This window comes from Nuphar pumila, chromosome 5 (assembly GCF_984573655.1).
Source record: "Nuphar pumila chromosome 5, dmNupPumi1.hap1.1, whole genome shotgun sequence".
In the NCBI taxonomy this organism is placed as follows: Eukaryota; Viridiplantae; Streptophyta; class Magnoliopsida; order Nymphaeales; family Nymphaeaceae; genus Nuphar; species Nuphar pumila.
The window spans coordinates 13,216,207-13,242,898 of NC_143253.1; the positions used below are offsets into that span (position 1 = coordinate 13,216,207).

At 39.7% G+C, this 26,692-nt stretch overlaps 2 protein-coding genes across 2 annotated transcripts in view; both read left to right on the forward strand.

The window, feature by feature from the left end:
- Window positions 1-957: 957 nt before the first annotated feature.
- Window positions 958-9,884, forward strand: LOC149836841 (T-complex protein 1 subunit gamma-like). The gene is made up of 14 exons (XM_090007137.1): window positions 958-1,178; window positions 2,014-2,075; window positions 2,892-2,964; window positions 5,191-5,258; window positions 5,371-5,440; window positions 5,798-5,866; window positions 5,955-6,026; window positions 6,260-6,333; window positions 6,551-6,828; window positions 7,084-7,468; window positions 8,607-8,732; window positions 8,829-8,933; window positions 9,360-9,434; window positions 9,529-9,884. The coding sequence occupies exons 1-14, from the start codon at window positions 1,154-1,156 to the stop codon at window positions 9,718-9,720; spliced, it is 1,674 nt and encodes a 557-aa protein (XP_089863263.1). The 5' UTR covers window positions 958-1,153; the 3' UTR covers window positions 9,721-9,884.
- A 16,353-nt stretch (window positions 9,885-26,237) lies between these two features.
- ERA1 (Prenyltransferase family protein) overlaps window positions 26,238-26,692 on the forward strand; it is a 64,692-nt gene continuing 64,237 nt past the window's right edge. Inside the window, exon 1 of the mRNA XM_090005610.1 lies at window positions 26,238-26,407. Within this exon, the coding sequence (XP_089861736.1) occupies window positions 26,376-26,407 (32 nt within the window). The 5' untranslated portion in view covers window positions 26,238-26,375. The remainder of the gene's footprint in view (window positions 26,408-26,692) is intronic.

The following is a 26,692-nucleotide window of genomic DNA, read 5'->3' on the forward strand; positions in this document are numbered from 1 at the left end:
TTATTTCAAATATTTGGGATCCATCATTCAAAAGTATGGAGAAATTGATGGAGATGTAAATCATAGGATAAAGGTTGGGTGGATGAAATGGAAAAGTGCTACTGGAGTGCTGTGCGATCGTAGAATGCCATTGCGGTTGAAGGGAAAGTTTTATAGGACGACTATTAGACCCGCTTTACTATATGGTACGGAATGTTGGGCTGCCAAGAGACATCATATTCAAAAAATGAGTGTAGCTGAGATGCGGATGCTTAGATGGATGTGTGGAAATACAATAAAAGATAAGATTCGGAACGAAGAGATACGTAAGAAGGTAGGTGTTGCACCCATTGAAAATAAGATGCGAGAGAATCGTTTACGGTGGTTTGGACATATTCGGCGAAGGCCTAATGATGCTCCAGTTAGAAGGTTGGAGAAATGGGAAAATATATTAGTTAAAAGAGGTCGGGGTAGGCCTAGGAAGACTTGGATGGAGATGATAGGAAAGGATATGAATGCTTTGAACCTCACCGAGGACATGGCGTTGGATAGAAATGATTGGAGGAAAAGGATTCATGTGGAAGACCCAAAATGAATTTCTTTTTTGGTTCATATCGCTGACCCCAATTGTTTTGGGATGAAGGCGTAGTTGTTGTTGTTGTTTGTTGTTGTTTGTTTTAACAGGTGCGACGTTATGATTGACACATAATATTTGTTAATATTTTCTGCGATACAGAACGATGCACTTGAGTATTGGTATCGGCCGATACAGATGAATCGGTGGCCCAACGATTCAAGGCCGATACCGATACTGACAACATCGGCCTTACGGAAGGTCAGCCAATGTGAGATCGTTAATTAGAGGTTAAATCCTTGGACTGTTAAAAAATAAATAAAAACAAGAGATCAGGTTTAAATGAAATTGAATGAGAGTAAAGGCTAAAAAAGACATAAAAAAGGGAAATCAAAACCCTAAAAGGTGGAGAGAAAGAGCGTGGCCTTAAGGCGGGTTTAGGGTAAGAGGACATTTTTTTTGAAATATTCATCATCTCGAACACCCACAGTCCACAGACCACCATTCTCAACCTTCTCTTTTGGGTAAGAGAGAGAGACAGAGAGAGAGATCTTCCTCCATTGGCATTGCTTTGAAACGCGTACTTCCATCATCTCAACGATGCACGCCCCGGTCCTTGTTCTCAGTAAGTCTCTCTCTCTCTCTCTCTCTCTCTACAATGATGAGCTTCCCTGATTGATTTTTGTTGAGGGTAGTAATCTGCTCCGATTCATTAGCCTGTGATCATTTCGTTCTTTTTTGTATTACGCTTCATTTGTAGCGCCCCATAGATGGCGGCTATCGATGTCAATTTTCCACTGGATCATGGTATCCGCTCAGGGCTACAGAACCCTAAATCTGCCTTTCTGAACTGATTTTAGCTTGTCCAACAAGAAAATAATGGTCCTCGAGAGAGCTCGTTATGTGCTTTTTATCTCTACAACTGCTGTGCTTCGTGGTCGCGCGGGCGGTCTAACGGAGGCTCGGTAAACTAACTCATAGACTTAGAGCTACACAGTGGATTGGCCTGTGCTGGAGCGGATTGATTCACGATTGTTAATCGGACAGTTCTTTGGAGGGAACGAGTTGCTCGAATGTGCAGTTGATCTTGTGCTTTTTTTGAGCCAATTGATGACTTGCATTGTCACGGGTTGTTTAAATCGGTTAGATCCGCGAGCTTTTCGAGTATAAAATTGGTGATGCCGGAACTTAATTTTTAAATCAGATACCAAAATGGCCAACACCATTGGATGATTGCATTTCATAATCATTTCCGTGCAATAGTTGACATTGTTGCATTAGTTTAGTTATTTGTAACTTTGTGAATGAAAATTTTTGTTTTTCTTGACATTGCAATCTTGCATTTTGTGAACCTTAAGGCAATTTGTTGCTTTAAATTTAACCTCTCCATGTGGAGATTTCTTCTCATTACGTTGAGTTCTTGAACTCATGCTCATGGCATTGTCACCTGTACCATGCAGAGGATTCTTTGAAACGAGAGTCTGGAAGTAAGGTTCCCCATGCAAACATCCAAGCATCAAAGGTAATGTTTGCGCTCCATGTTCATTCAATCGATTCTTATTTCCATCGGTTTATTATGTTGCCTAATATGTGGTATGTGCTACCTCTAGACAGTACTGAAAATGTAACCCTTTGAAACTTCAACTTGGAACTAGTTTGTTGTTCATGCATGATATGGTTCAATTTTTGCATGGCTTAAAACTTGCAATTAGTTGGAATCTATGTTGTTGACTTAGTTTTTTTGTTTTATATTCTGAATTTGGTTTCCATTCAACCCAATTTAAGAGCAGTATTGGTATGGAGGTCTTTTGGTTGCAAATGCTTATAATAGACCCAAACTGCGGAACTCTCTCTCTCTCTGCGTACATGCATTTGTGTCTATGTATGTATGTGCATCTGTCTGTCAGCATGCACACAAATGTATACTTACACACACATATGCTGTTAAAATTTTGGACACATAGACAATAAATAAGGACATATGATGATGCTAGATAATATTGTAAAATTGTCATGACAAATTTACGTAATTTTTAATTTTTATTTCTTTCTGTAATTTGGATATGGTTGTTTCATAATTTTTTTCCTGCATATAACTTTTCTAATGTTTCTATAATATTGTGGAAAAAATTATTACTTAGATCTAGTTTGTTATGTCTTATTGTCTTGTACTATTTAAAAAATTTTGTTTTATTCAAAAACGCTGCTGAGATATTTCCAAGATTTACAGAAATGCTGATAATGTTTTCAGAAATTGCCGAGGCTGATTTCAGCGAATGTGTGTGTGTGTCTGATATTTCACATTGATCCATGCCTAACCATCAGTGTCATTTGACAGGCTGTGGCTGACATAATCCGTACTACGTTGGGTCCACGATCCATGTTGAAAATGCTTCTTGATGCTAGTGGAGGTAAATTTTTATCTCTAATTTTTGAATGACTTTTTTTGTTGTTCCTGATTCTGCTTTAAATGTGCTTATTGGTAAGATAAAGAAGAAAGAAAAGGAATTAATGGTGCTATAAGCCTGTACCATGTGATGCGATTCTTTTTGCAAGGTGTATGATAAAGGTCTTAAACGAAGCTAAAATTAGTGGAGATTGACATGTGACATATCTCTTAGTATTCATGCTTATGTTTTACTCCATTCTATTTAGTTTTTTGACGTTTCTTTATTAAACACATAATGTCATCCTTAGCATTAGCTTTGTTGTGCTGTCTTTTATGATATTGCACTGCAGAGGAAGAAGCCATCTTTCTACTGTGTCACTTCTTTGTTTTGGTTACATGTCTCAATATCTTACCCAGATGCTATATTGTTGTTCACTTTGCATCCTATGGATAAATTGTCGAGGAAAAAAAACTACTTTGATAATTATTTCCAAGTGAATTGAGCAAACCTGATCTTTCATTATAGACAGATGTTGGAGGGATTCTGGTTTGCAAGAGCAACGAGATATACTGTTATGTGCCATTATTTGATTATATCTTTGTAGGTTAACAGAATACAAGGCTTGCTTCTTAGAGAGGAAATTAAAGAAACCCTCTTTGATTGCATTGCTATTATCCTTTAATTATTTCTTTCTAGTGTGCTCATTATTTCTTGGTGGTTATCCCTCGTCACCTATCTCTCCCTTTTTGATGGAAGTTACTCTTTCCATTAAAAAAGATCACTTCTTTAAATGTTTCTCCTGGCAGTTTGCTGAGGGAATAAGATGTAAAAGAAGTGGCATATGAAAGCAAAACTAGTGGAACTGATATATCACATTCCCCAATTACTTATTACTCTGCTTACGTCATTGACTCATTTGTAGGTCTTGCATGTTTTCATCTCCTTGGAGGTGTAGTTTTTTCTTTTCTGTTATTGTCAAGTAAATGCTTATATTGCTTCTTTAGCATTATTGAGTATTGGAGTCATGAAACATATTAAACAGCAGATGGAGAAGCCAATTTTCTGCATTTGAATTTTTTTTTGGTACTCTTTCACCTTCATTATCCAGGTGTCACTGTTTTCAATTAATAATCATCTAATTTGTTAAATTTTAAGTTCGTTGGTGGTGGTTAGCTATGGTCGCCATGACTTGGACTATGGTGATTTAACCTTTCCAAAAGTTAGGGACATGTTCCTAAACACTTGGGTGCATAGGATGGTATTACCAATTGACATGTCTCACTGGCGTGTGCTGAAACTGGTGGATGACACTGCCCATGACAGACTGATCACGTCATCTTCATGGGCTTCTGGCCATTCCTGATGGGCAGTGTGATCTTTGTGGACCACTTTATGGTTTCATCCATAGTCACCTGTATCATTAAAGGTAATTTCTCGGCGAGGGTATTTCTCAGAGAGACTTTCAAAAGTTGATAAATCTCAGGAATATCTTGGGAGTTTAAAAAATTGAAAAAATATAAATAACAAAAAAAATTCTAAGAAAAGAACAAGTTTTACATTATTTTTCTTCCAAAAATATAAAGAAACATGTTTTAAAGTTTTTAAAATATAAAAGAAACAAAAAGTAGAAAATGCAAACTTAAAAAAAAAGGATTTTTCCCAAAAAATATCATGATATTTTGAAAATATCGCAATATATTATCTTTAATATCTGTATTTCTCACGATGTTTTCAAGATATCGCCGATATTGGTGGCAGTAATTTCATCATGTGGAGAGAACTTTATCAAGCTCATTCAGTGTCTTGTTTCCTCATTAAGTGTTTGATAAGTTGTTAACTGTTCTGAGTGAATCCTAGAGTAGAAAAAAAAAGTTCTATTATATCGGCTAAGATCTATGGTATTCATTTTAGGTGTCATGTTCCTGAGGCAAATCATTGGAAAGAACTCTATGCATGTTTCACATGGACTCATCATCTTTTTGTTGTGTTATGAAGTTTGTTTCTTAGTTGTATGTTAGCCAACTATATCATGATCTTATTTATTTCATCATTTTTTTGGGCATGTTATTGCTGCTTTTGCCTTTTCCTTACTTTTGCAAGAAGGACATGCTGGTTCTATATTTTCAGATACATTCTTGGTTGGTGTCTTTGTTAATTACTATTGAGTTTCTATATCTTTTATGATTTTATCTGATTCTAGAATTCTGCTTCTTGGGCTGTAATAAGTGTTTTTGTGTCTGTTACCAGGAATAGTTGTTACAAATGATGGAAATGCTATCTTGCGTGAGCTAGATCTAGCTCATCCAGCTGCTAAGGTACTGTTTCTGTGCTGTAACCATGCAATTTTATCTGTGAAGCATGCTCTCTTTCCCATTTCCTCTTTTGTTCCACCCCCTTCCTTCTCATGCATGACATATGGATTGACAGTCCATGATTGAACTAAGTCGCACACAAGATGAAGAAGTTGGTGATGGAACAACATCCGTAATTGTTCTTGGTATGCCTTATTTCCTCCCTGGTTACAACTTATATGTGTTTTCATGATATCACTGATACTTTCATTTGAATAATATATCACAGTACTCTCTCTCTCTCTCTCTCTCTCTCTCTCTATATATATATATATATATATATATATATATATATATATATATATATATATATATATACAAGTTGAGTCTTTCATGCAGATGTGTGCACTTATGGTGGGGATACATTCACACGGGGACACACGTGTATGTATGCACACATATGCCAAAGACCTGTATGTAGACCGGGCAATGGTTATAGGTCGGTTCTTGCAATTTGATTCTTAAACATTAATGCTGATTTTTGTACTGGAATATTATTGAAGCTGGTGAGATGCTTCATGTTGCGGAAGCTTTTATAGGCAAAAACTATCATCCGACAGTCATTTGCCGAGGTAAAATCTTGAACACTTTTTTGTAAATACATTTCAATCTGGTGTACCACAACCATTTGTAGTTGATTGTGTTTATGTTTTCTCACAGCCTATAGTAAAGCCCTTGAGGATGCTATTTCAGTGCTTGACAAGATTGCCATGTGCATCGATGTCAATGACCGTAAGTTCCTAGATTATTTGTATCTCTTGCAGGACAAAAACGTTAACATTATATTTGTTTATGGTATGATCCTTGAGAATAGGCAGAACCATTAACTCTTCTTTGATTTCAATTTGATTTTAGTTTTTATTTTGTCCTATTACTTGATGGTTTAATGTTACAGTATAAGGGTTGAAAGCACCTCTTATTTACTTTTTTCATGCTCCTGGTAACTTTTCACTTCCATTTGGTAGGATCTACAATGTTGGGATTGGTTAAAAGTTCTATTGGCACAAAGTTCACTGGGCAGTTTGGTGACATCATTGCGGTGTGTATTTCAAGTTAAAATATTTGGTCTATATAGTTTCTTAATTATACAAAAATTCCCAAGTGTAGTGCAGTTGGAATTACTGGGTTCATGGCCCCTATCATCTGTTTCACTGTGGGCATGTCCCCACCATCTCAAGATTCTAGTGTAGATTTTTCTCTGTTTTATTTATATTGAACTTTAGCTGCCTATCTTGGTCCTCTGCTCATGTGTTCAGGATATGGCACTTGATGCTACTACAACTGTTGGTGTGGACCTTGGACAAGGGCTACGAGAAGTAGATATTAAAAAATATATAAAAGTTGAGAAGGTTCCTGGTGGTAGATTGGAGGATTCCAAGGTTTTAAAAGGAGTAATGATAAACAAAGATGTTGTTACTCCTGGAAAAATGAGGAGGAAGATAGTGAACCCACGAATTATTCTTTTGGATTGCCCGCTAGAATACAAGAAAGGAGAGAACCAAACAAATGCTGAATTGGTGAAAGAAGAAGATTGGTAAGACTGCTTTTTGTTAGTTGCCTGCTCAGTGCTCATTATGCATATTCTATTTATAGCTTATTATATACACTATACATTATGCAACGTTCTGTTTCTTTTTTTCTTTTTGCTCGGTAGCTGCTGATTTTGCAGCTTGCTATATAAGGCATAAAAGAAAAGAAAAAAAAGATCTGGCTTAGTTATGCATTAGGAGTTTATGAAAACAATTTCATAGCCCATCCATTGTATTTGAACTGATATGCTATCTTACAGGGGAGTTCTGCTGAAGATGGAAGAAGAATATATTGGGAATCTATGCGCACAAATATTGAAGTTCAAACCCGATTTGGTAATCACAGAGAAAGGCCTAAGCGATTTAGCCTGCCATTATTTGAGTAAGGCTGGAGTAAGTGCTATTAGAAGGTTAAGGAAGACTGACAACAACAGAATTGCAAAAGCCACTGGTGCTGTTATAGTCAACAGACCAGATGAGCTGCAAGAATCTGATGTTGGAACAGGAGCAGGGCTTTTTGAGATAAAGAAGATCGGGGATGAGTTCTTTGCCTATATTGTGGACTGCAAAGATCCAAAGGCATGTACGGTTCTTCTAAGAGGTGCCAGTAAGGACCTTCTGAATGAAGTCGAGAGGAATTTGCAGGTAACTTTGATGCTGTTATTTGTTGATGCTTCTAATGTAAGTTGGAAGCTTGTTATTTAAAAGTCTTAAAGGTGTCAATCTATCTTCACCTAATTTTGTAGCAAAAGATGCATGGTCTTCTATGAGCTGATGAATCTGGGGATATGGTCTGAGTTGATGAACTGAAGATCCTTGTCATACTCCCATGTGAATGACTAGTCTTTGGTTTCAGTTCAGTTATCTACTGGATCAGGCCCAAGTAGATTTAGACGCTGAGCCCTTCGGATATGAAGTTTACCTTCTAATTGCAATCATTTTTAACAATGGTTTTAGGTTGCCTACCTCGAGGTGCCAGTGGTGGTGCACGTTTGAAGAGTTGTGTACCTCACTGCATGTAAGGGCATTCCCAAGTCTGAGTTCTTTACAGCTTAAGTCATCGCCTTTAGATTCATTTGTATCCAAAACATGTACATAATCCTAGACTCAGACTCTGTGCTAAAGTATGGTTGTAAAGGTTGTTCATTTCTTCAAGTCTTGAGGTGTCAGTGTTGTCATGATGCCTCAAGGCATCAGTGTATGTGCATTTTGTAAGACGTCCCCTACCAGTCCTAAGTCGAATTCCTTCGCGATTCTAGCTGCTTTAAATAACTTCTTGGATCCAAAGTTTGTTTTGTAACTTTTAAACCTTGTTCCAAACCATAGTTTTAAAAGGGGATCAACTTGAAAGGAGGTGGCGGAGATGGAAGCTGAAGGTTTCAAAGCACCACTGGAGGGCTCTGCTACAAGTGGTGTGGACGACACAATATGTGGGCATTCACTTCCCATGAGGCATACGCCTCTTTATACATTAGCGAGTATATTCATCCAGGCATATACACCTTATGTCAAAGGATCTTGCTAATTTCTCTCTTTTTCTTTTCCTTCATTCTTCATCCCAAGCTTTTGCTCCCTGGCCTCTCCTCTTTTATTCATGGATTGCAGTTTTACATGAAGGGGACTGAACTGCAAGTTTGGAGGGTCCTTCTATGAATGGAGTACTTGGGTGTCTGGGTTTTGCTCATAAATTTAAACGCTATTTCAAAACATTTTCCCAGGATTACAACCTCATTTCCCTCATCTTTTAAATCATCATTTTAAAAACCATGCGTATTATTTGCAGGATGCAATGTCTGTAGCGAGGAACATTATCAAGAACCCAAAGCTTGTTCCTGGTGGTGGTGCTTCTGAGTTAACTGTTTCTGCTACCCTCAAGCAGAAAAGTTCATCAATAGAAGGCATTGAAAAGGTAGAATTTGGTCACTTTCTTCCTAATACTTGCTTGGTAGGAGAATCTTATTATCTAACTCTTATCCTAATTGTTGGTCGATTGGTCACATAACAGTGGCCCTATGAAGCTGCTGCAGTAGCTTTTGAGGCCATTCCACGTACTCTGGCTCAGAACTGTGGGGTAAATGTGATTCGGACAATGACAACCTTGCAAGGAAAAGTAAGATGCCCTGGACCTAGCATGAATTTAATTGCAGTTTTGAAACTTGATTTGGACTTTGTTTAACTGAGGCAAAAATTAACGTTGACCAAATGATCTGAATTATCAAATATCAGCCTTGTGATGAACCTGGGGAGGTACTTATTAGGAGTACTTTTTTCAAGAAAATAATAAAAATAATAACCAAAAAATATTTTTCCTAGTTTTCCAAAAATATCATGATAATATTACAATATTGACATGATATTTTACTGTGGAGATTTTTCAAATCATTGTGATAGGAGCTTTTTTGGCTGTCAGTAGCACAAAGATTCTGAAATAGCGATAAGAAAAATGTTGGTTTTTGTGTCTGTGGTCAGTGAACTTATTCCCAGTTATATGCACGTTGCACAAGACTCTCCTCGTAACACGTGTGTTCTACTGCAGCATGCAAATGGTGAAAATGCTTGGATTGGCATCGACGGAAATACAGGTGCGATCGCAGACATGAAGGAGCGTAAGGTACGAGTGTGGTCTTATAATAATTTTGTTGTTTGTTTTGCTTGTGATGTTCAGGTTATTTCTTGAATTGATGTATGTTTAACCTCCATCTCAGATATGGGATGCCTATAATGTGAAGGTGCAGACATTCAAGACAGCCATTGAGGCAGCTTCCATGCTTCTGAGGATTGATGATATTGTCAGTGGTATCAAGAAGAAGCAGGCTCCAGGAGCTGGCCAACCTCCATCAAAATCGCGGATTGAAGAAGAAGGCGACGCAGATAATGAGCAAATACTTCCAGAGTAGAAGATGGAAACTGCATCCAAGATTTTCTCGGGGTCGGCTGCACACTGTGTTTGCCTTCAAAGTTTTGTTTTCAGTGATTGGTTCATTCGGAAATCTTCTCACCGTTTTCTTTCTTTATGAACATTTTGTGTTCGTCTTCTAAAGATAAAGTAGGGATTTCGTGCTTTTTAAAAAGGTGGGATGTGATTTGGGAGAACGAAGAGAATATGATTTGGAGAGACCATGCGGCTCCTTTTGCGTTTCTATGGATGCATTCAGTTGGAGCCAGGATCAGGTGCCATCACATGGCACACTTTGAGTGTGCCTATGCACCTGGCTGCCCTCCATCTGCTTTTGGGCCCCACAACTGACAGACTGTCAGCCAAAGATGGAATGCATCAGGTGCTGCGGCACACTTCAAAGTGTGCAATGTCATGGCACCTGATCCTGGCTCAGGGTGCTCCTCTTCGTGTGAAAGGGAGCTCTTTCCAACAGGAACTGAAACAAACGCCCTAATGGGAAAGGGGTGTGCAGCTCGCCCCAGGAATCTCCCTGTGTGTGTGTGGAAGAGATGGTGAGAACCATGGTCACGGAAAGTCTCTCAATTTTATCGCCATATTTTAAAAAATAATATTTTCAAAATATCACCTATTTTGAAAATATCATGTTTGTATTGTGATATTATTGTGTTATTAACGCAATTTATAAGTTTTATATTTTAATGTTTTCTTATATTTTATATATTTTTAATTTTAAATATGCCAAAATTTGCAAGCTTTTTGTGAGAAAAACATTTTTTTAATTTATCGCTAGATTTTCCTTTTCTAATAAAATCCTGATAAAGATTGGCAACTGTGGTGCGAACCATCCTTCTCATTACACTTCGGGTCGCAATCAAAATGGCTCCCATAGCCTTCTACATGAGCAACTTTGATGCGACGGGAATGGATTGCAGAGAAAGTCATGTTGCGGTTACTTTTATGCTACCTAACCATGATAAAACATAAAAATCAATAAAAAATAAGAATAGATCTCAATAAAATTAAAAGAAATCTTAATTCTACGTCAATATCGAATAGATCTGATATAAAAAAAAGCTAAACAATGTAGAGAGAGAGAGAGGCAATCATGGTGTAACATGGGGCGAATATCGTGGAAGGCGCTGCTTTACCCGGGATGGAGTCTGAGGCAATCATGGTGTAACTTGGGGCAACATCTCGTCTTGAAATTTCTCCTGATGATCATGACCAAATGCCTCTTCCATTCAAATACACGTTTCTCGCAGGTTTCTCAGGTGGGAACCAACACAAGCACCTGAGTATCATTTTGTGTTCCAAGTAGCGGTGGCCATCGTCTCGGGTTGGCGGGTCGACCCGATGGGTTGGTGGGTCAGCATACCTCAACCCGAACCTGACCCGCTTATTAAACGGGTCAGCTGTGGCAAACACGAACCCAGCCCGTTTAATAAACGGGTAACCCGACACGACCAGCCAACCCATTTAATAAATGGGTTGGGTCGGGTAAACGGGTTCTCAGGTTGGCGGGTCGGGTTGGCGGGTTGGCATACCCCGAACCCGACCCGTTTAATAAACGGGTTAGGCGGGTCGACCTGTTTATTAAACAGGTTGGCTTAAGCCCAACCCGAACCCGCCTAAGAGGCGGGTTGGCGGGTCGGGTTGGGTCGTGTCAGGTTTTGCCACCCCTAGTTCCAAGAGCTTCCAGCTTTATGGAAATTATCTTCTCCGGTAAAATTTGCTTCTATGTATAGTGGCCTCTTTATGATTAGATTTAGCAACATGTAAGACATGAATCATGTGCTCTACATAGGAACCTATAAAGTGGCGGGTCGTACCCTAGTGGCCCACCAATGGGTGCCTGGCATGGAGTTGAAACTCCAGGCAAGCCATCGAGTCCCTCACTGGATTCGTCTACCAGGGCTATCGACGGGGTGCTGGACGAAAGACGTTTTTGAAGGAGTTGCTGCCTATCTTCAGGGACAACTACTAGAAGTTGACGCTTTCACTCGAGCCATGGACTGGTGTGCATTCGCTAGAATCTGTGCGGCGGTGACGCTCAACTTCACTCCTAAATCTCAGATTGAGATTGCGATTCTCAATCGACATACCTTTCAGCAAGATATAGTGTACGATCAGAAGATTCGGTTCTGTTCGCTCTTGCGGTTCTACCAATCGCTTTTCTGTCACTTGCCCCATTCAGAAAAAATGAATCCATTAAGAGCTCTGATCCGCCCCCACATGAAGAGTGGAAACAGGTAAGGTTACATCGCAAAGCCAAACCTGTTCTACACGAAACCGTTGGGGGTTCTCTGTGCTAACTGCTATTGAGAAGAAGGAGGACCTTCCTCATAAGGATCAAATGTCCTCCCATGGGGGCTCAAAAGGTGCATCCCAGAACGGAGTTGAGATAGATATAGAATCCTCTGATCTCTCATGTCCGGTCCGGCGGTTGTCCCTACGGGTTTGGATTGTATTGATTCGGCCTTAGCGAAGGACGGGGAGCATGGTTCCATCAGTTCTTCTTCTCTGGTGCATGCGACACAACAGAGAGATCACTCGTTGATCGTCGTCAATGGGAAGCCAGGATTCAGTTCTTCACCCAGTCACGCAAATCCTCCTGTGAATAAAATGGGTGGGAATGTTCGTTCCCGGCGACGGTACAAAACGGGGTCTTTTGATAACTCTAAAACTCCCCTGCGTGAGAATGGATCTGTTGTTGCTTCGGGCAGATCAGGACTTCAGAAATGTCGCGCATCCTTTCTGTCCCCACCCACGACGAATTCAGGTGTGAGTGATTGGAAGGGGAGTCGATGGAATTGCAAGAGATCCATGAAAGGATCTTAGTCTAACAGTGGGATGTCTCATGAAGATCCTAAGTTGGTATGTTAGAGGGCTCGGAAGGCAGTGGGCGTGCTGCCACATCGCTGAGACTCTTCGTCGACACCTATTGGACATTGCATTTCTTCTTAAGACGAAGATTTTCGACGTATGATTTGGTGGGGTACTTTGATAGTGTAATTTTATGCTTATGGAACTCCAAATCCATCCTAGTTGAAGTGATGTGGAGTTCGGACCAGATTATCTCGGTGTTGGTGAAAAAGGGACCTGATATCATTCTTGTTCCGGGCATAACTCATATTTTGATCGCCGTCCTGTGGGCCCAATTACACCACCACCAAGTTGAATGCCCTTGGTTACTGTTTGGGGATTGGAACGTTACCCGACATATCTCAGAACAGTGAGGACCGACTGCATTTCAGCTGGGGTGTTATATGCCCCCTCCCCCCGAACCGGGCAGTTAGCTACATCTCATGTTCGGGAAAAAAGAGTGATTGCAAAGACTTAAGTACCCTGAAGATGGTTATTTATGACCCTGCACTGTAGGATTATCCGAGAAAGGAATCCCTCTTGGAAAAGGCCATGAACATCAATCCTTTCTCTCTCCCTTCTCTTTCTGCTTATGTGTACATCCAGCAGACGATCCTACACTGCTCCATCAAGCACCGACTGACCTGCACACTGACTATAGCATCATTCAACTTGATGAGTTGTGGAGCTTGATTCAGAGTTTTTGCCCTTACAGGAAGGGGGTTTGGGGGCTCCTCCTATCGTGAGTAGCATAATTTTTGCCCTTACAGGAGGAGGGTTTGGAGACTCTTCCCAGCGTGGGTAGCATTATTCAACTGGATGAGTTGTGAAGCCTGATTCAGAGTTTTTGCCCTTACAGGAGGGGGGTTTGGGGGCACTTCCCAGTGTGGATAGCATCATTCAACTTGATGAGTTGTGAAGCTTGATTCAGAGTTTTTGCCCCTACAGGAGGGGGGTTTGGGGGCTCTTCTCAGCGTGCGTAGCATAGTTTTTGCCCTTACAGGAGAGGAGTTTGGGGGCTCTTCCTAGCGTGGGTAGCATCATTCAATTTGATGAGTTGTGGAGTCTGATTCAGAGTTTTTGGCCTTACAGGAAGGGGGTCTGGGGGCTCCCCCGGGCGCGGGTCCCGCTGCGCAGTCAGCAGATGGGGGCTCGGGGGGCAGCGCCCCCCGGACCATTTTTTTTGGGGGTCTTTATATGATCTCTTTTATAAATTGCTACTCTTTTAACTGATTTTCACTATAAATCGCTATGGTGAGACTCGTCAACACTATAAATCGTTGTGGGGCTCGTTGGAGACCCGAAAATACTACAAATCATTGTAGGGAGACCCGACAACACCACAAATCGTTGTTGAAAGACTGAACAACACTATAAATCACTGTGGGGCTCGTTGGAGACCCGAAAACACTACAAATCGCTATAGGGAGACCCGACAACACCATAAATCGTTGTTGGAAGACCGTACAACACTATAAATCGTTGTGGGGCTCGTTGGAGACCCGAAAACACTACAAATTATAAATCGTTACTCTCTGATCTGATTTTTATTGTAAATCGCTACTCTATGGTCTGATTTATACTGTAAATCACTACTCTCTGATCTGATTTCTACTATAAGGCCCTCCAAAAATTATACAAGGCCCCCAAAAAATTGGTCCAGGGGCGCTGCTCCCCCGAGCCCCCCACCAGGGTGGTCCCCCCTGGACCTCCGCTCGCTGACCGCGCAACAGGACCCGCGTCGGGGGGAGCCCCCGAACCCCTCTTCTGTAAGGACAAAAACTATTAATCAGGCTCCACAACTCATCAAGTTGAACGGTGCTACAGTCAGTGTGCAGGTCAGTCGGTGTTTGATGAAGCAATGTAGGATCGTCTGCTGGATATGCACAGAAGTAGAAAGAGAAGGGAGGGAGAGTGAGAGGGTTGATGTCCATTGCCTTCTCCATGGGGAACTCTTTGCTTCCGTTGATTTCTTCTCTAGAGAGAGAGGGTTTTACAATGTTTTACGAAGAAGAAAGAAGAAGAAGATAATGATGAAAATTTCAAACAAACATTTTTGATGGCTCAGGTTCATTTCATCGGATGACCATCGGATCGCCGACTCACCATCGTTTCGTCGGATCACCATCGGATCGCCGGCTAAGGTTCGTTTCACTGTGTAGACTTTGAAGAATCAACATCATCCTCGACTTTCTGGATGAAGGACATGTTTGTCCTTTTTTGAACCATTTGTTTTCATTTTTTAATGAAGGACATTTTTGTCATTTTCTCAAATCATCGTTTTATAGCAAGAATAGCAAGAAAGGGTACTTAAGTCTTTGCAACCGCACCAGACTCCAATGCTGAGTGATGTCAACATACACGGGAATACGATCCCCATGTGATTATATACGTGGTGCTTTTTGGGACCCCCGAACACAAATGTGGGATTTAGTGAATCATCGGGGGCGAACGTACACCACCCTCTCGGGTCATGGAGTTAAATAATGGAGCATCCTGATTTACTTGACATAATAAACAAGTGAGATCTATTTTCCAGGTAAGTAAGCTAGACATATGTTTTATTAATGATCATTGGTTATTTAGATTTTCTACATCATCCTTGGCGATTTTGCCTAAATCGATCTTTAATCATAATGCTCTTCTTCTCGCCATGAAGCAATGTTCTAAGGTTCCTGCGCCTTTAAAATTTTCTCGTCATGGACTCATATTCCTGGTTATGAATAGGTGATTAAGATATCTTGGTCCACCAAGATTACGGGATGTCCGATCGTAACATGCAAAGGAAACAAATTCATGTGCTTACCATAGAGGATGGTTCATGCTGCAAATTATTTTAAATGAAGCTTCCAATTATTTTTCCAACTTATTTACCATAACCACCATTAATCAAGTTGTTTCTGATGGGTGTTTGGAGCTTGTGGTGAATCCTCAGGATAATGAAGCTTTTCTTAAGCCGGTTTCAGAGAAGGAAGTCACAAATATTGAATTTAGTTTTGGTGGTGAGAGTTCTCCTGGTCCATATGGCTTCCCAGGTAACTTCTTTTCCTCTTTCTGGTTGATTATTTCTAAAATATGTTAGTGAGGCGATCCATGACTTTTTCAAGAAAGAAAATATCCTCACTGACATCAATTCCACACATTATTCTCATATTCAAGGAGGGTTTGTTGGAGTCACCCACCTAATGTGGACGTTACCCACATTAAGGACTCTCATAAAGGTGTTCCTATCTTATAAGCCCCACGATTTTGAAAGGAAATCCTTATGTAATAAAGATTAATGCTATAAAAGGGGGTGTTGATTAGAAACCCCTTACAGAAAAATCAAGCAAAATCATACATGATTTTTATTGTTGGGATTGGATCCTGCTCACCGTCGCTAGAGGGCCTGCACTCATCAAGGGTTATGACCGGCTGAGGAGTCGAACATCTCAGAGTCGCTGATTCAGGTTCACTTATCGATTGTTTGCAGTTCGACATGGCCGCTCCAGGTATGCCATCGCCCTTCTCCGACGCAGGCCCCAACAATGGGTTATGGGCCCATGCTTATCTGTTGTACGGGGCATTTATGCCTTTTTTGATTGCATTTTTTCGACAGAACCGTCGTCTAAACGACGATGCTCCTCTTACCGACCTCAATTAGGTTGATTTCTTAAAGAAGGGAGGCGCAAACGCTGTATTCAGATCAGACGGGCGATCCTCTGCCATTTTTCGGGAAAGCCAACCTCTTGAGCCAACTATTCTCCAAAAATGCCCAAATAAAAAAAACATTTACCTCCTGTCTTGGGCGTTGATCGGGGTCATCATCCGCCGAACCTTCCTTTTTTTCTCTCCCTTGAGGGCGCTGCAGATCTGCCACACCATCTTGCCGACGGTGTCACTGGCCATGGCACTCGTCGACACCTCTGCAGCGTGTCGGTGCAACGTGTCGGGCTGTCTGAGATGAACCTCCTCACCGTCGTCAGTCATGGTCGTCGGCTATAGTCAAGGTGGCGGAGGCCGCCGCATCATTTGCCGACGGAGTCACCGTCGACCTTCCAGTTGCTGGACCGTCGGAGATGGTGGCGATGCTCTCTGAGAAAGGGGAGAGAGAAAGTCAGAAGGAGGGTTAATGGTTTCTAAAACCCTAATTCGTAAAAAGAGGGTTTTAAAGTTTCGGGTTGGGTCCATATTTGGATCTGGACCCGCCCCACCCATACTGATCCATAAGGATCAACTAGATCGGGTCTATGTTTTGGGTGAGGGATCCAGTATTCTCAGAAACCCAGACCCATGTAGCTTTAGATCAGGATCAGGTTAGGTCCATAATTGGATCCAAATCTGACTTACCCATACCGATCCATAAAGATTCTTTGGATCGGGTTGGGTTCTCGGGTAAGAGACCCAAGGCCTTGCGACCCAGACCCATTTTGGTTTTGAATTTGGGTCGGGTTTATGAAACTCGATATGGGTTCTAGATCCATACTCGATCCAATGTGTTCTTTTGGATAGTGTTACTATTCGAATCTGAATCAGTCGACCCGTACTCACCCATAACGACTATTGGGTTGGATCCGGGTATGAAGCTTTCTCAGAACCCGAATTCGAATACCTCTGAGTCTTTGGATCAGATTTCTGTTTGTGATAGATCCAAAATCTGATTAAAATTAGATTATATGGTTCTAGATCTGACAATATGACAAAACCAGATCCACTGCAATGTAACAGTGCTAGAACGATTTCAGCCAGTTTGAATTAATCCTGAATCGATTCGGGTCTCTCTGGAACAGGTTCTCAGTCATTTGAGACTGGTTCAATGCTATAGAGACCTGTTTGGACTGTTACAGACCCGATACATTGTGTTTTTGAACTGATTCAAAGGTTTAACAACTGATTCATACAGTTTTAGGACCGGTTCAAGGGTTTAATAACAGGTTCGCACAGTTTTAGGACCGGTTCAAGGGGTTTTATCACCGGTTCATGAGGTTTTAGAATCAGTTCAGTTTTTTTTTTATAACTGGTTCATAATGTTTAAGAATCAATACAGTTAATTAATGATCGGTTCAAGCCTTTGTTTCACCGGTTCATTATACTTTTGATATGGATTGTCATTTTTCTTCGTTTCACGAGCATAAATATTAAGTTACAGCGTGTTAAAAGCTTTATTTTGTCATGTTCATGCATTTTATTTGTAATTATGCATGCATTATGTATGACGGATATTAGAATCAATGATAGTTAGATAACTTAGTGAATTCATGTTACCAAAGTAACTGGATACACATATGTTGTCAATTTTGTTCTATCATATAGTTTTATCCAATATTTGATGTTGTACTTAAATTCATTAAATGATAAGCAACCCAAAAAAAGTTTCATCATGTTTGAAATCTAAGTAGGGTAGAATAAGGCAAGTGCGTTGAGATACATCGTGCATGAGTATCCAAAGGTACCATGTGTTGATGGTCTAGCTTCACATGAGCCTTAGTTTTACCAACTGTGGTCGGTAGGCGTAGTGATTATGCGTGTTGAAGCTCTTACCAAAGTAGGACTCCGATGACCCCCTTCAATCGCTCGAAAATAAGCATATCATGGGCCTTTTCATTTATTATTTTTTTCATCAAGTTTGTCTCATATATGCTTTCTTTGATACATGTCTTTTGTCATGCAATTTCTGGTTCTGTGATTATAGATGACTCAAGTATTATTCCTTTCTTTGATGGATCTAACTTTAGTGGTTGAAAAAAAACTTTCTTTTTTACATTAGGGTATATGGATTTGGATTTGACCTTAAGAATGAATTAGCCTGCTGCCCTGACATATCAAAGCACTGTTGAACAAAAGAGTGTTTTTGAGAAGTGAGAGCGCTCGAATAGACTTATTATGTTGTTTTTGCAATCTAAGGTGACTAAGAATATTCGCAGTGCTATCCTGCAATGCAAGACAGTGAAGGAATTTCTGAGTGCTATTGAAGTATAATTTGTCAGTTCAAATAAGGTCAGGACCAATGCTTTAATATTGAAACTTATATCTATGAAATATTCTACACAGAGTAATATTCACCAGCATATTTTGAAAATGAGACAATAACGTCTCAGCTGAATGACATGAAGCTGACCATTTCTGACTTATTCCTAGTGCATTTGATTCTGGCGTCCTTACCTTTGGAGTATGAACCTTTCAAAATCTCTTACAACACACATAATGATGAATGAACATTCAATGAACTTATGTCCAAGTGTGTTGAGGAAGAAGAGAGATTGAAAGGAAAGAAGGTGCAAAATGCACATATGACTTCTCATGGATCTAAGGTAGAACCAAAGAAAAATGCATTTAAAAAAAATGGTAGGAAGAAGTCAGCAGGAGATAAGACATTTCAAAGTAAGCAACCCAATTATACTCTCATAAAGTGCTTTTTTTGCAAGAAGAAGGGACAGAGAAAGACAAATTGCATAAAGTACAAGAAATGGTTAGAAAAGAAAGGTAATTTGTCATTTGTTTCTCATGAATTTAATTTATTACATATTCCTGAAAATAGTTGGTGGATTAATTATGGTGCTATTGTTCATATTGCCAATTGTTTGAAGTTGTTTCTGAATAGAAAGGAACCAATAATGCTTGAGAAAAGCATCTGCTCAGAGAACAAGATACGTTCGCATGTGAAGGGTGTTGGAACCTACAGGATCACTTTAGATAATGGCGTAGATTTGAATCTTCATGATGTCTTTTATGTTCCATCATATAGTAGAAATTTAATTTCAATTTCAAGTTTTTGATAAATTTGGACATTGCTTTAAATTTGAAAACTCCAAGTTATTCATTTACAAAAATTCAATTGAAATTGGTTTTACATTAGTTTATGATGGTTTGTACAAATTAAACATGAAGATCCAAACTCTGGAGTCTTTGACTTCTGAATACGTGTTGATTGACAATAAACGTAGCATGATTAATGATAAGTTCTACATACTTTGGCATTGAAGGTTAGGTTATATCTCTGAAAAGAAAATAAAGAGACTCGTAAATGAAAGAATTTTAAAATCCCTAGATTTTACTGACAATGACCCGTGTATTGATTACATAAAGGTTAAGCAAACAAATACATATAAAGAGGGTGCCAAACGTAGTAGTGAGATATTGGAAACAATCTATATGAATGTATGTGAACCATTTATCCTCTATTATACAGGTGAGAGATATTTTGTCACCTTCATTTGGTGACTATTCTCGGTATATATATCTTTACTTGATTTATGGAAAATATGATATTTTTTAAATGTTTAAAGAATTACAGAAAGAAGTAAAGAAACAAATCGATAAAGTTATTAAGATAATCAGGTCTGACAGAGGTGACGAATATTATGGTAGGTTTACTGAGATGGGTCAAAAGGAAGGACCATTAGCGCGATTTTGAAAAAAGAAAGACATTGTGCCTGAGTATACCATACTTGATATTGCCTACCAGAATTGTGTAGCTGAAAGAAGAAATCATATGCTTAAAGAAATGGTCAGGGACATGTTGAATTATTCAACACTTTCTGTGAAGTTGTGGTGTGAAGCCTTAAAGACTGCTATGCATATTTTGAATAAGGTTCTTACGAAACCTGTGCCTAAAACTTCCTATGAGTTGTGGACAGGTAGAAAACCATCATTGTCTTATATACACATATGGGGATGTCCTGCAGAGGTTAAGTTGTATAACCCCCACATTAAAGCCTTTGATCCAAGAACAATCAGTGGATATTTTATTGGTTATCCAGAGAGATCAAAATGATACAAGTTTTACTGCCCATCTCATTCACCAAGATTGTTGAAACGAATAAGGCAAAATTACTTGAAAATAATTTAGTAGGATTAAGTGCACTTCAAAATCTTGGTTTTGAGGAAACACAGGGACTAGTCTCACTACCTATTAAGGAAAACACCAAAAGATACTATATTGTTATCTCTAATGACGATGTGGCTGATCACTCGGTTGTTGATGTACAAATCCAAAATGAACCTATTGTGGATAATGCAAAAGAGTATGAATAAGATGAATAGGTTCAATCTGAACCTATAGAACGACCTGTTTGGACATCCATAAGAATTAGAAAATCTGCCATGCATCCTGACTACGTGGTGTACCTTCAGGAGCATGATGATTTTATAGATATAGATGATGACCCATTGACTTTTATAGAAGTTGTTGAAAGCAAACAATCTTCGCATTGGATAAAAGCCATAAAAAAAGTTGGACTCTATGGCTAAGAATCAAATGTGAGATCATGTCGAGTTACCTAAAGGAGTAGAATCCATATGGTGTAAATAGATTTTTAAGATTAAAAGGGACTCCAAAGGTGAAATAGAGAGACATAGGACAAGATTGGTTGCTAAAGGGTTCACCCAGATGGAGGGCATTGACTATAATGAGACATTCTCTCATGTCTCAACTAAGGAGTCAATGAGGATAATTTTTGACCCTCGTAGCTTATTATGACTTAGAGCTACATTAGATGGATGTGAAAACAATGTTCCTCAACGGGGATCTAAATGAACAGGTATACGTGAAACACCTCTTGGTTTCTCTGAAGATGATCGTTTGATTTACAAGCTTAACAAATCAATATATGGAATTAAACATGCCTCCCGACAGTGATATATTAAATTTTCTTAAGTCATCGTGACTTTCACATTTACAGAAAACATTATTAATCAATGTATATACCTTAAGGAAAGTGAGAGTAAGTTCATTATATTGATGTTGTATGTAGATGATATTTTGCTTGCAACAAACAATATAAAGTTACTTACAGAGACAAAACAGTTTTTTGCATCACATTTTTATATGAAAGATATGAGTGAGGTTGCTTATGTACTTGGCATAGAGATCCACTGAGACAGCAAAAAACATTCTAGGCCTCTCCCAAAGATTTTACATAAATAAGGTATTAAGGCGATATGGGATGGAGAATTGTTCTCCTAGTATAACACCCATATCAAAAGGTAATAAATTGAGCCAAAAGGATTGTCCACAGAATGATATTGACAAAACATAGATGAGTGCTTATCCACATGCATCAGTTGTTGGCAGCTTGCAATATACGCATACTTGTTCACATTCAGATATCTCTTTTGCAGTAGGGGTTCTTGGTAAATTTTAGTCTAACCCAGGTATATTCCATTGAAAGGTTGCTAAGAAAGCCTTGCGATATTTGCAAGAGACAAAAGACTATATATTGACGTATCTTAACGTTAATCACCTCGAGGTCATTGGCTACTCAGATGCGGACTTAGGAGGATGCCTTGATAGTAGAAAGTTTACTACTGGGTATGTCTTCTTATTTGTTGGGGGAGCGATCTTTTGAAAGAGTGGGAAACAGACGACCACTGTTGCTCATACCATGAAGGTAGAGTTTATAGCATTGTACGAGACTACTTCGCAGACCATATGGTTGAATAACTTCATATCACAGTTAAAGGTGATTGTTTCTATTAAGAAACCATTGAAGGTCTACTGTGATAATGAAGCTGTGGTATCCTTTTCAAATAATAATAAAAGCACTACGTCATATAAGCATATGAAATTAAAGTACTTTGTTGTTAATGAAATGACAGAAAATCATCCAGTGCATATTGTTAATATTGGTACCAAAGAGATGATTGTTGATCCTCTTACTAAAGGGCTAGTATCATGATTATATTTCGAATATGTATTGATAATGAGCTTATTAAACTCTTTTCGACACATGCATATGAATAAAGTGATCAATACAATGTTTTATGATTCTCATTATGGTTGTTTATTTTAATCTCTTAAGGATTAGAGATTTAACTAAAGATCTGTATAATAGATTTTAAAGGCCAATCTATTCATCAAGCAATTCCCATAAGGTATTCGGTCGAGGGTTTATCGCTAGAACAAGTGAAAGAATGTTGGAGTCACCCACGTAATGTGGACATTACCCATATTAAGGACTCCCATAAAAGTGTCCCTATCGGATAAGCTCCACGATTTTAGAAGGAAACAATTATGTAACTGTTACCTAATAAATATTAATGCTATAAAAGGGGGTGTTGATGAGAAACCTCTTTGCAAAAAAAAATAAGGGAAATCATATGTGATTTCCATTGCTGGGATTGGATCCTGCTCACCGTTGTTGGAGGGCCTGCACTCATCAAGGGTTGCGACCGGCTGAGGAGTCTAACATCTCAGAGTCATCGATTCAGGTGCACTTACCGGCTGTTTGCAGTTTGACATGGCCGCTCTAGGTATGTCATCGCCCTTCTCCGGCACAGGCCCCAACAGGATTTCCACTCTATCTCTCTTTTTTAAGTTTTAACCTATTAGCTTGTGCAACTTTTTGTAGAAAATCATTACCAAAATAATGGTGTTTCAAATGGCATTGATTCTCAATGCATCATATCCGAGAACCAAAGGGCCTTCTTAAAGGGCCGTAATATCGAAGAAAATATACTTATGACACATGAACTGGTGTCCCATGGCTTATAGTAAGGTTCCAAGAAAATATACTTTTGGCACATGAACTGGACAGAACTTGACCGACCTTGCGCAACACTCTGGTCACCCGACGGTGGCAGGGGCAAACCGAAAGCCCTAGCCATCGTTGTCAGGCACCGGTCGACATCTAATGTGGGTGAACAGTCGGGGGGGGGGGGGTGCCGGCACTCCCTGGGTCACATAAAAAATGGAAGGGCAGATCGACCCTTCCTCCAACCGGGACTGAAAAAGGGAGGGGCCGATCCACCCCTCCTTCATCCGAATCCTAAGTGGATCAACCCTCCCTCTATTCGTGCGCAATCGAATGATGCGAGGAGGACCATTCGACCCTCCTTCGCTTGTGCCCTGACATCAAACAAAAAATGAGAGGGGGGGGGGGGGTCTGGCCCTCACCGAATTGGTGAAAGACCGAGGAGGATCGTCTGATCCTCCCCTCCTCCTCGTTAGCTATGCAAGCACTCGACGATGCCTGCGCCAAGGGTCGGGCGACATTCAACAAGTCGCCGAACACTGTTCGATAGCCTGTGGCCACCGAAGAAGGGGCGTGCCACCCCGCGACTGGTCGTTGGTCCCAACAAACCCCTACTTACACCATTGACTGCAGCGAAAATATTTTTTTTTTATTAATGGCCCTTAATGCCCGCATTCAAAAGGGAAAAATCGAATTCGATGGGATTTCGACGACTCAATAAAGAAATAATGACAAAATTATAAATTTCAACAACTTAACAAGAACAAGAGGCTCTGATACCAATTGTTAAATTTTGAATTGAAAAAATCATATTTTTTTATTCCTAAATTTTTTCATGCTAAATTATTAAAAAGATCATAAATAAGCAAACAAAACATAAAGCGAAAGCATACCCGAATCCATTATTGCATCGATAGATCTTGATGGGTTAGATCTTTCAAAGCTTCTATAAGTGGCTTTTCCTTATTCTCTAAACTTTTAACTTTTTTATAGAAATATAAAAGAGATTTATTGATGCAATTTACACATTAGTATGGTCATAACCTAAATTTTTTTTATATAGTTTTGGGGACCATAATTCCTAATTGTAACCACTCTAATGTCTTATTTTCAATTAGCCCGTCATAAAATAAAAAACATGAGTTATCTACGCATTAGTATGACCAGATGTCATATTACCTAACTATATAAAATCACTTTATATGAGCCTTTTCTTAAACAGTATAATGTGCGATCAATTACATATTTAGGCTCATACAAAATTTCTAAGAAGCCAAAACATAACATAGGCCCTTGAGACAGGGGTCCTAGCCTCATAGTTTTATGCTGCAAGAATGATGACCAGGCCTTTCTGTTTCTTTGGGTTATAGACTCTAGAAAAAAAGTTCAGCACCTGTTTCAGGGCAGTCTGGGAATAGGTATTGCGGATCTGTCAAAACATATAACACCGTATCGTGTGGAAATGGCGTCAAGCTAGAACCTGGCTACCTCTGCCACCCCAATGGATCAAAGTTTGTAATCTCTATCGAGGCAAAAGGCAAATGGGCTTCTCCATTCGTGATTCACAGGGCATATTTATCACAGCATGCAGCATTGTTGCGGAAATGGAGTCTCTTAGAACATGATTGTTTTTTTGAAAGGCCAGCAGGGGTTAGGCAGACCCTTACCAGTTATACAACTATACCATTGGGTTTTGAACCTGCAACGTCCCAATACAAGGTGACGTACACTAGCTGCTCCTACCGGGACATAATAGCGTTCATGGGACTCCTGATCTGATGAGCGAGGCTTCTGGTAGGGACCAGATTAAGCAAAGTGAACAATCAGCTTGAAGGAACAGGTCGCTCTTCACCCTCTCTTGATCATTTAGTGGGTCTATTGCTTCGGTTTAAAAGAATAGTTGTTCGTTTTGTTTCCAAGGGGTACAACGGTCTAGCATATATTCTGGCAAGATCTGCTAGTCTTGATGGATCAAAAAAGTGGTCAAACATGGATCCAAACAGGATCCCCACTCTTGTAAATTATTTTCTTTCTTGCTTCATTAATAAACAGGTAGGAGTCTGCCTAACCCCAGCTTTCTTATTCGAATAAAAAAGCTAAAACAATGATAAAAATGAAATGGATTCGCAGATGGGTCTCCAATCTTCACTAGTCATCCACCTTCTTCCTTTTAATGGATCAGCCCAAATCCTGCTCTGCTGCAGCATCAAACAATACAATGCTTCATTTGGTTGGAAAAAAAAATAGAGGTTAATCAGCCAATGTTGCTGGTATCTCAAATATTGGTGTGTGGAGAAGATAAGATAGAGAACAAACATATAAATATGTAATAATATGTAAATAAAAATAAAAATTCCAAGTGCTTTTGTTGTGTAAGTATTTCGTCAATGTCATTATATTTTCATTCAGGACTATACCGTTGGAAAAATCATGAAACGGTTTTAACTGTTTATTTATCTGGATCCCACCTGAATTTAGGGATGTAAACTGTTTGGATTCGGATCCATGTGACTAATACCGTATTCAAATAGTTGAATATTGGCTAACTGGATTTGGATGGTGAAAAGATCATACCAGATCCGCTTTTTTATATGTAAAACACATTTGGATATCTGTCAAATTTGGATATTTTCGGATTTAGTAGGAAAAGTTCAAAACCATATCTGTACTCGATTATAATCTGATATGGTTTTGGCTTACCAAATGCAATTAAACAGAATCAAATTCTGTTGGATATTGAATAAAGTTCGATTCATTGACATCCCTAGTTGGATCTGACTAACCCTGCCATTATTTTCTTCCCGAATAAAAAACCCACTCAAGACCCGAGGGGGTAACGTAGTTGGAATGAGCATCGGCTGTTAGACGGGCAGCCCGGGTTCGATACCGTGGGCATTATTCCCTTTGAGTAAGCCAAAGCCGGTGGCTCCCTGGGGTCAAGGGTGCGCCCGGGTTTACACCCCTATAGGGTGTTTTTCCCGTTCCTATATAGAAAAAAGAAGAAGAAACCCACTCGGATTTGGATATGAATTATCCGAATGAGTCGGATCCAGTTCAAAACCGGGTCGGAACTCCAGCCCGTTTGCACCCATCGAAAGCGAGCGACAAACAGGAGTGAGAACCGCCTTTTCTTCTCAAGAGGCACTTTCCTCTGCGTTCGCTCCCCTGCTGAAGCGTGATTCCCACGCTTCCCCATCGATTACCAACTTTCCTCTTGGTTAAGCCGGCGAATCACTTACGTAAGCTTCAGATCGTCGCTTGATCGGAGGGTCCTTCAGAATCTTTGGAAGGATTGAGGCGTTTTTAGTTTCATCGAGGATAGAAGCAACCTCACGCTCGGATGGCGGGTGTGGAAGAGGCCCATCTTCGGCGGTAAATCTGTTATCCCAATCTTCCCGATTATTTTCTTTTAAAATCTTGGAATTACCTCTTCTTGATTTACTTTCCTGAGTCGATCACCAGAAGACAATCTCTTTTGCCTACTTAAACAACTAAGATGCCACGTTAATTTGCTCATGACCCTTACAAGATATTCGGTTACCACAAAAAACAAGTTCCCATCTTGTTTAGTTTGCTCATTGGTCGAAAAAGGTCGTCAAATACTGAACATGCTGTTGCTCCATGCATGACTAGGGCACCCAGTGATTCCCTTGATGG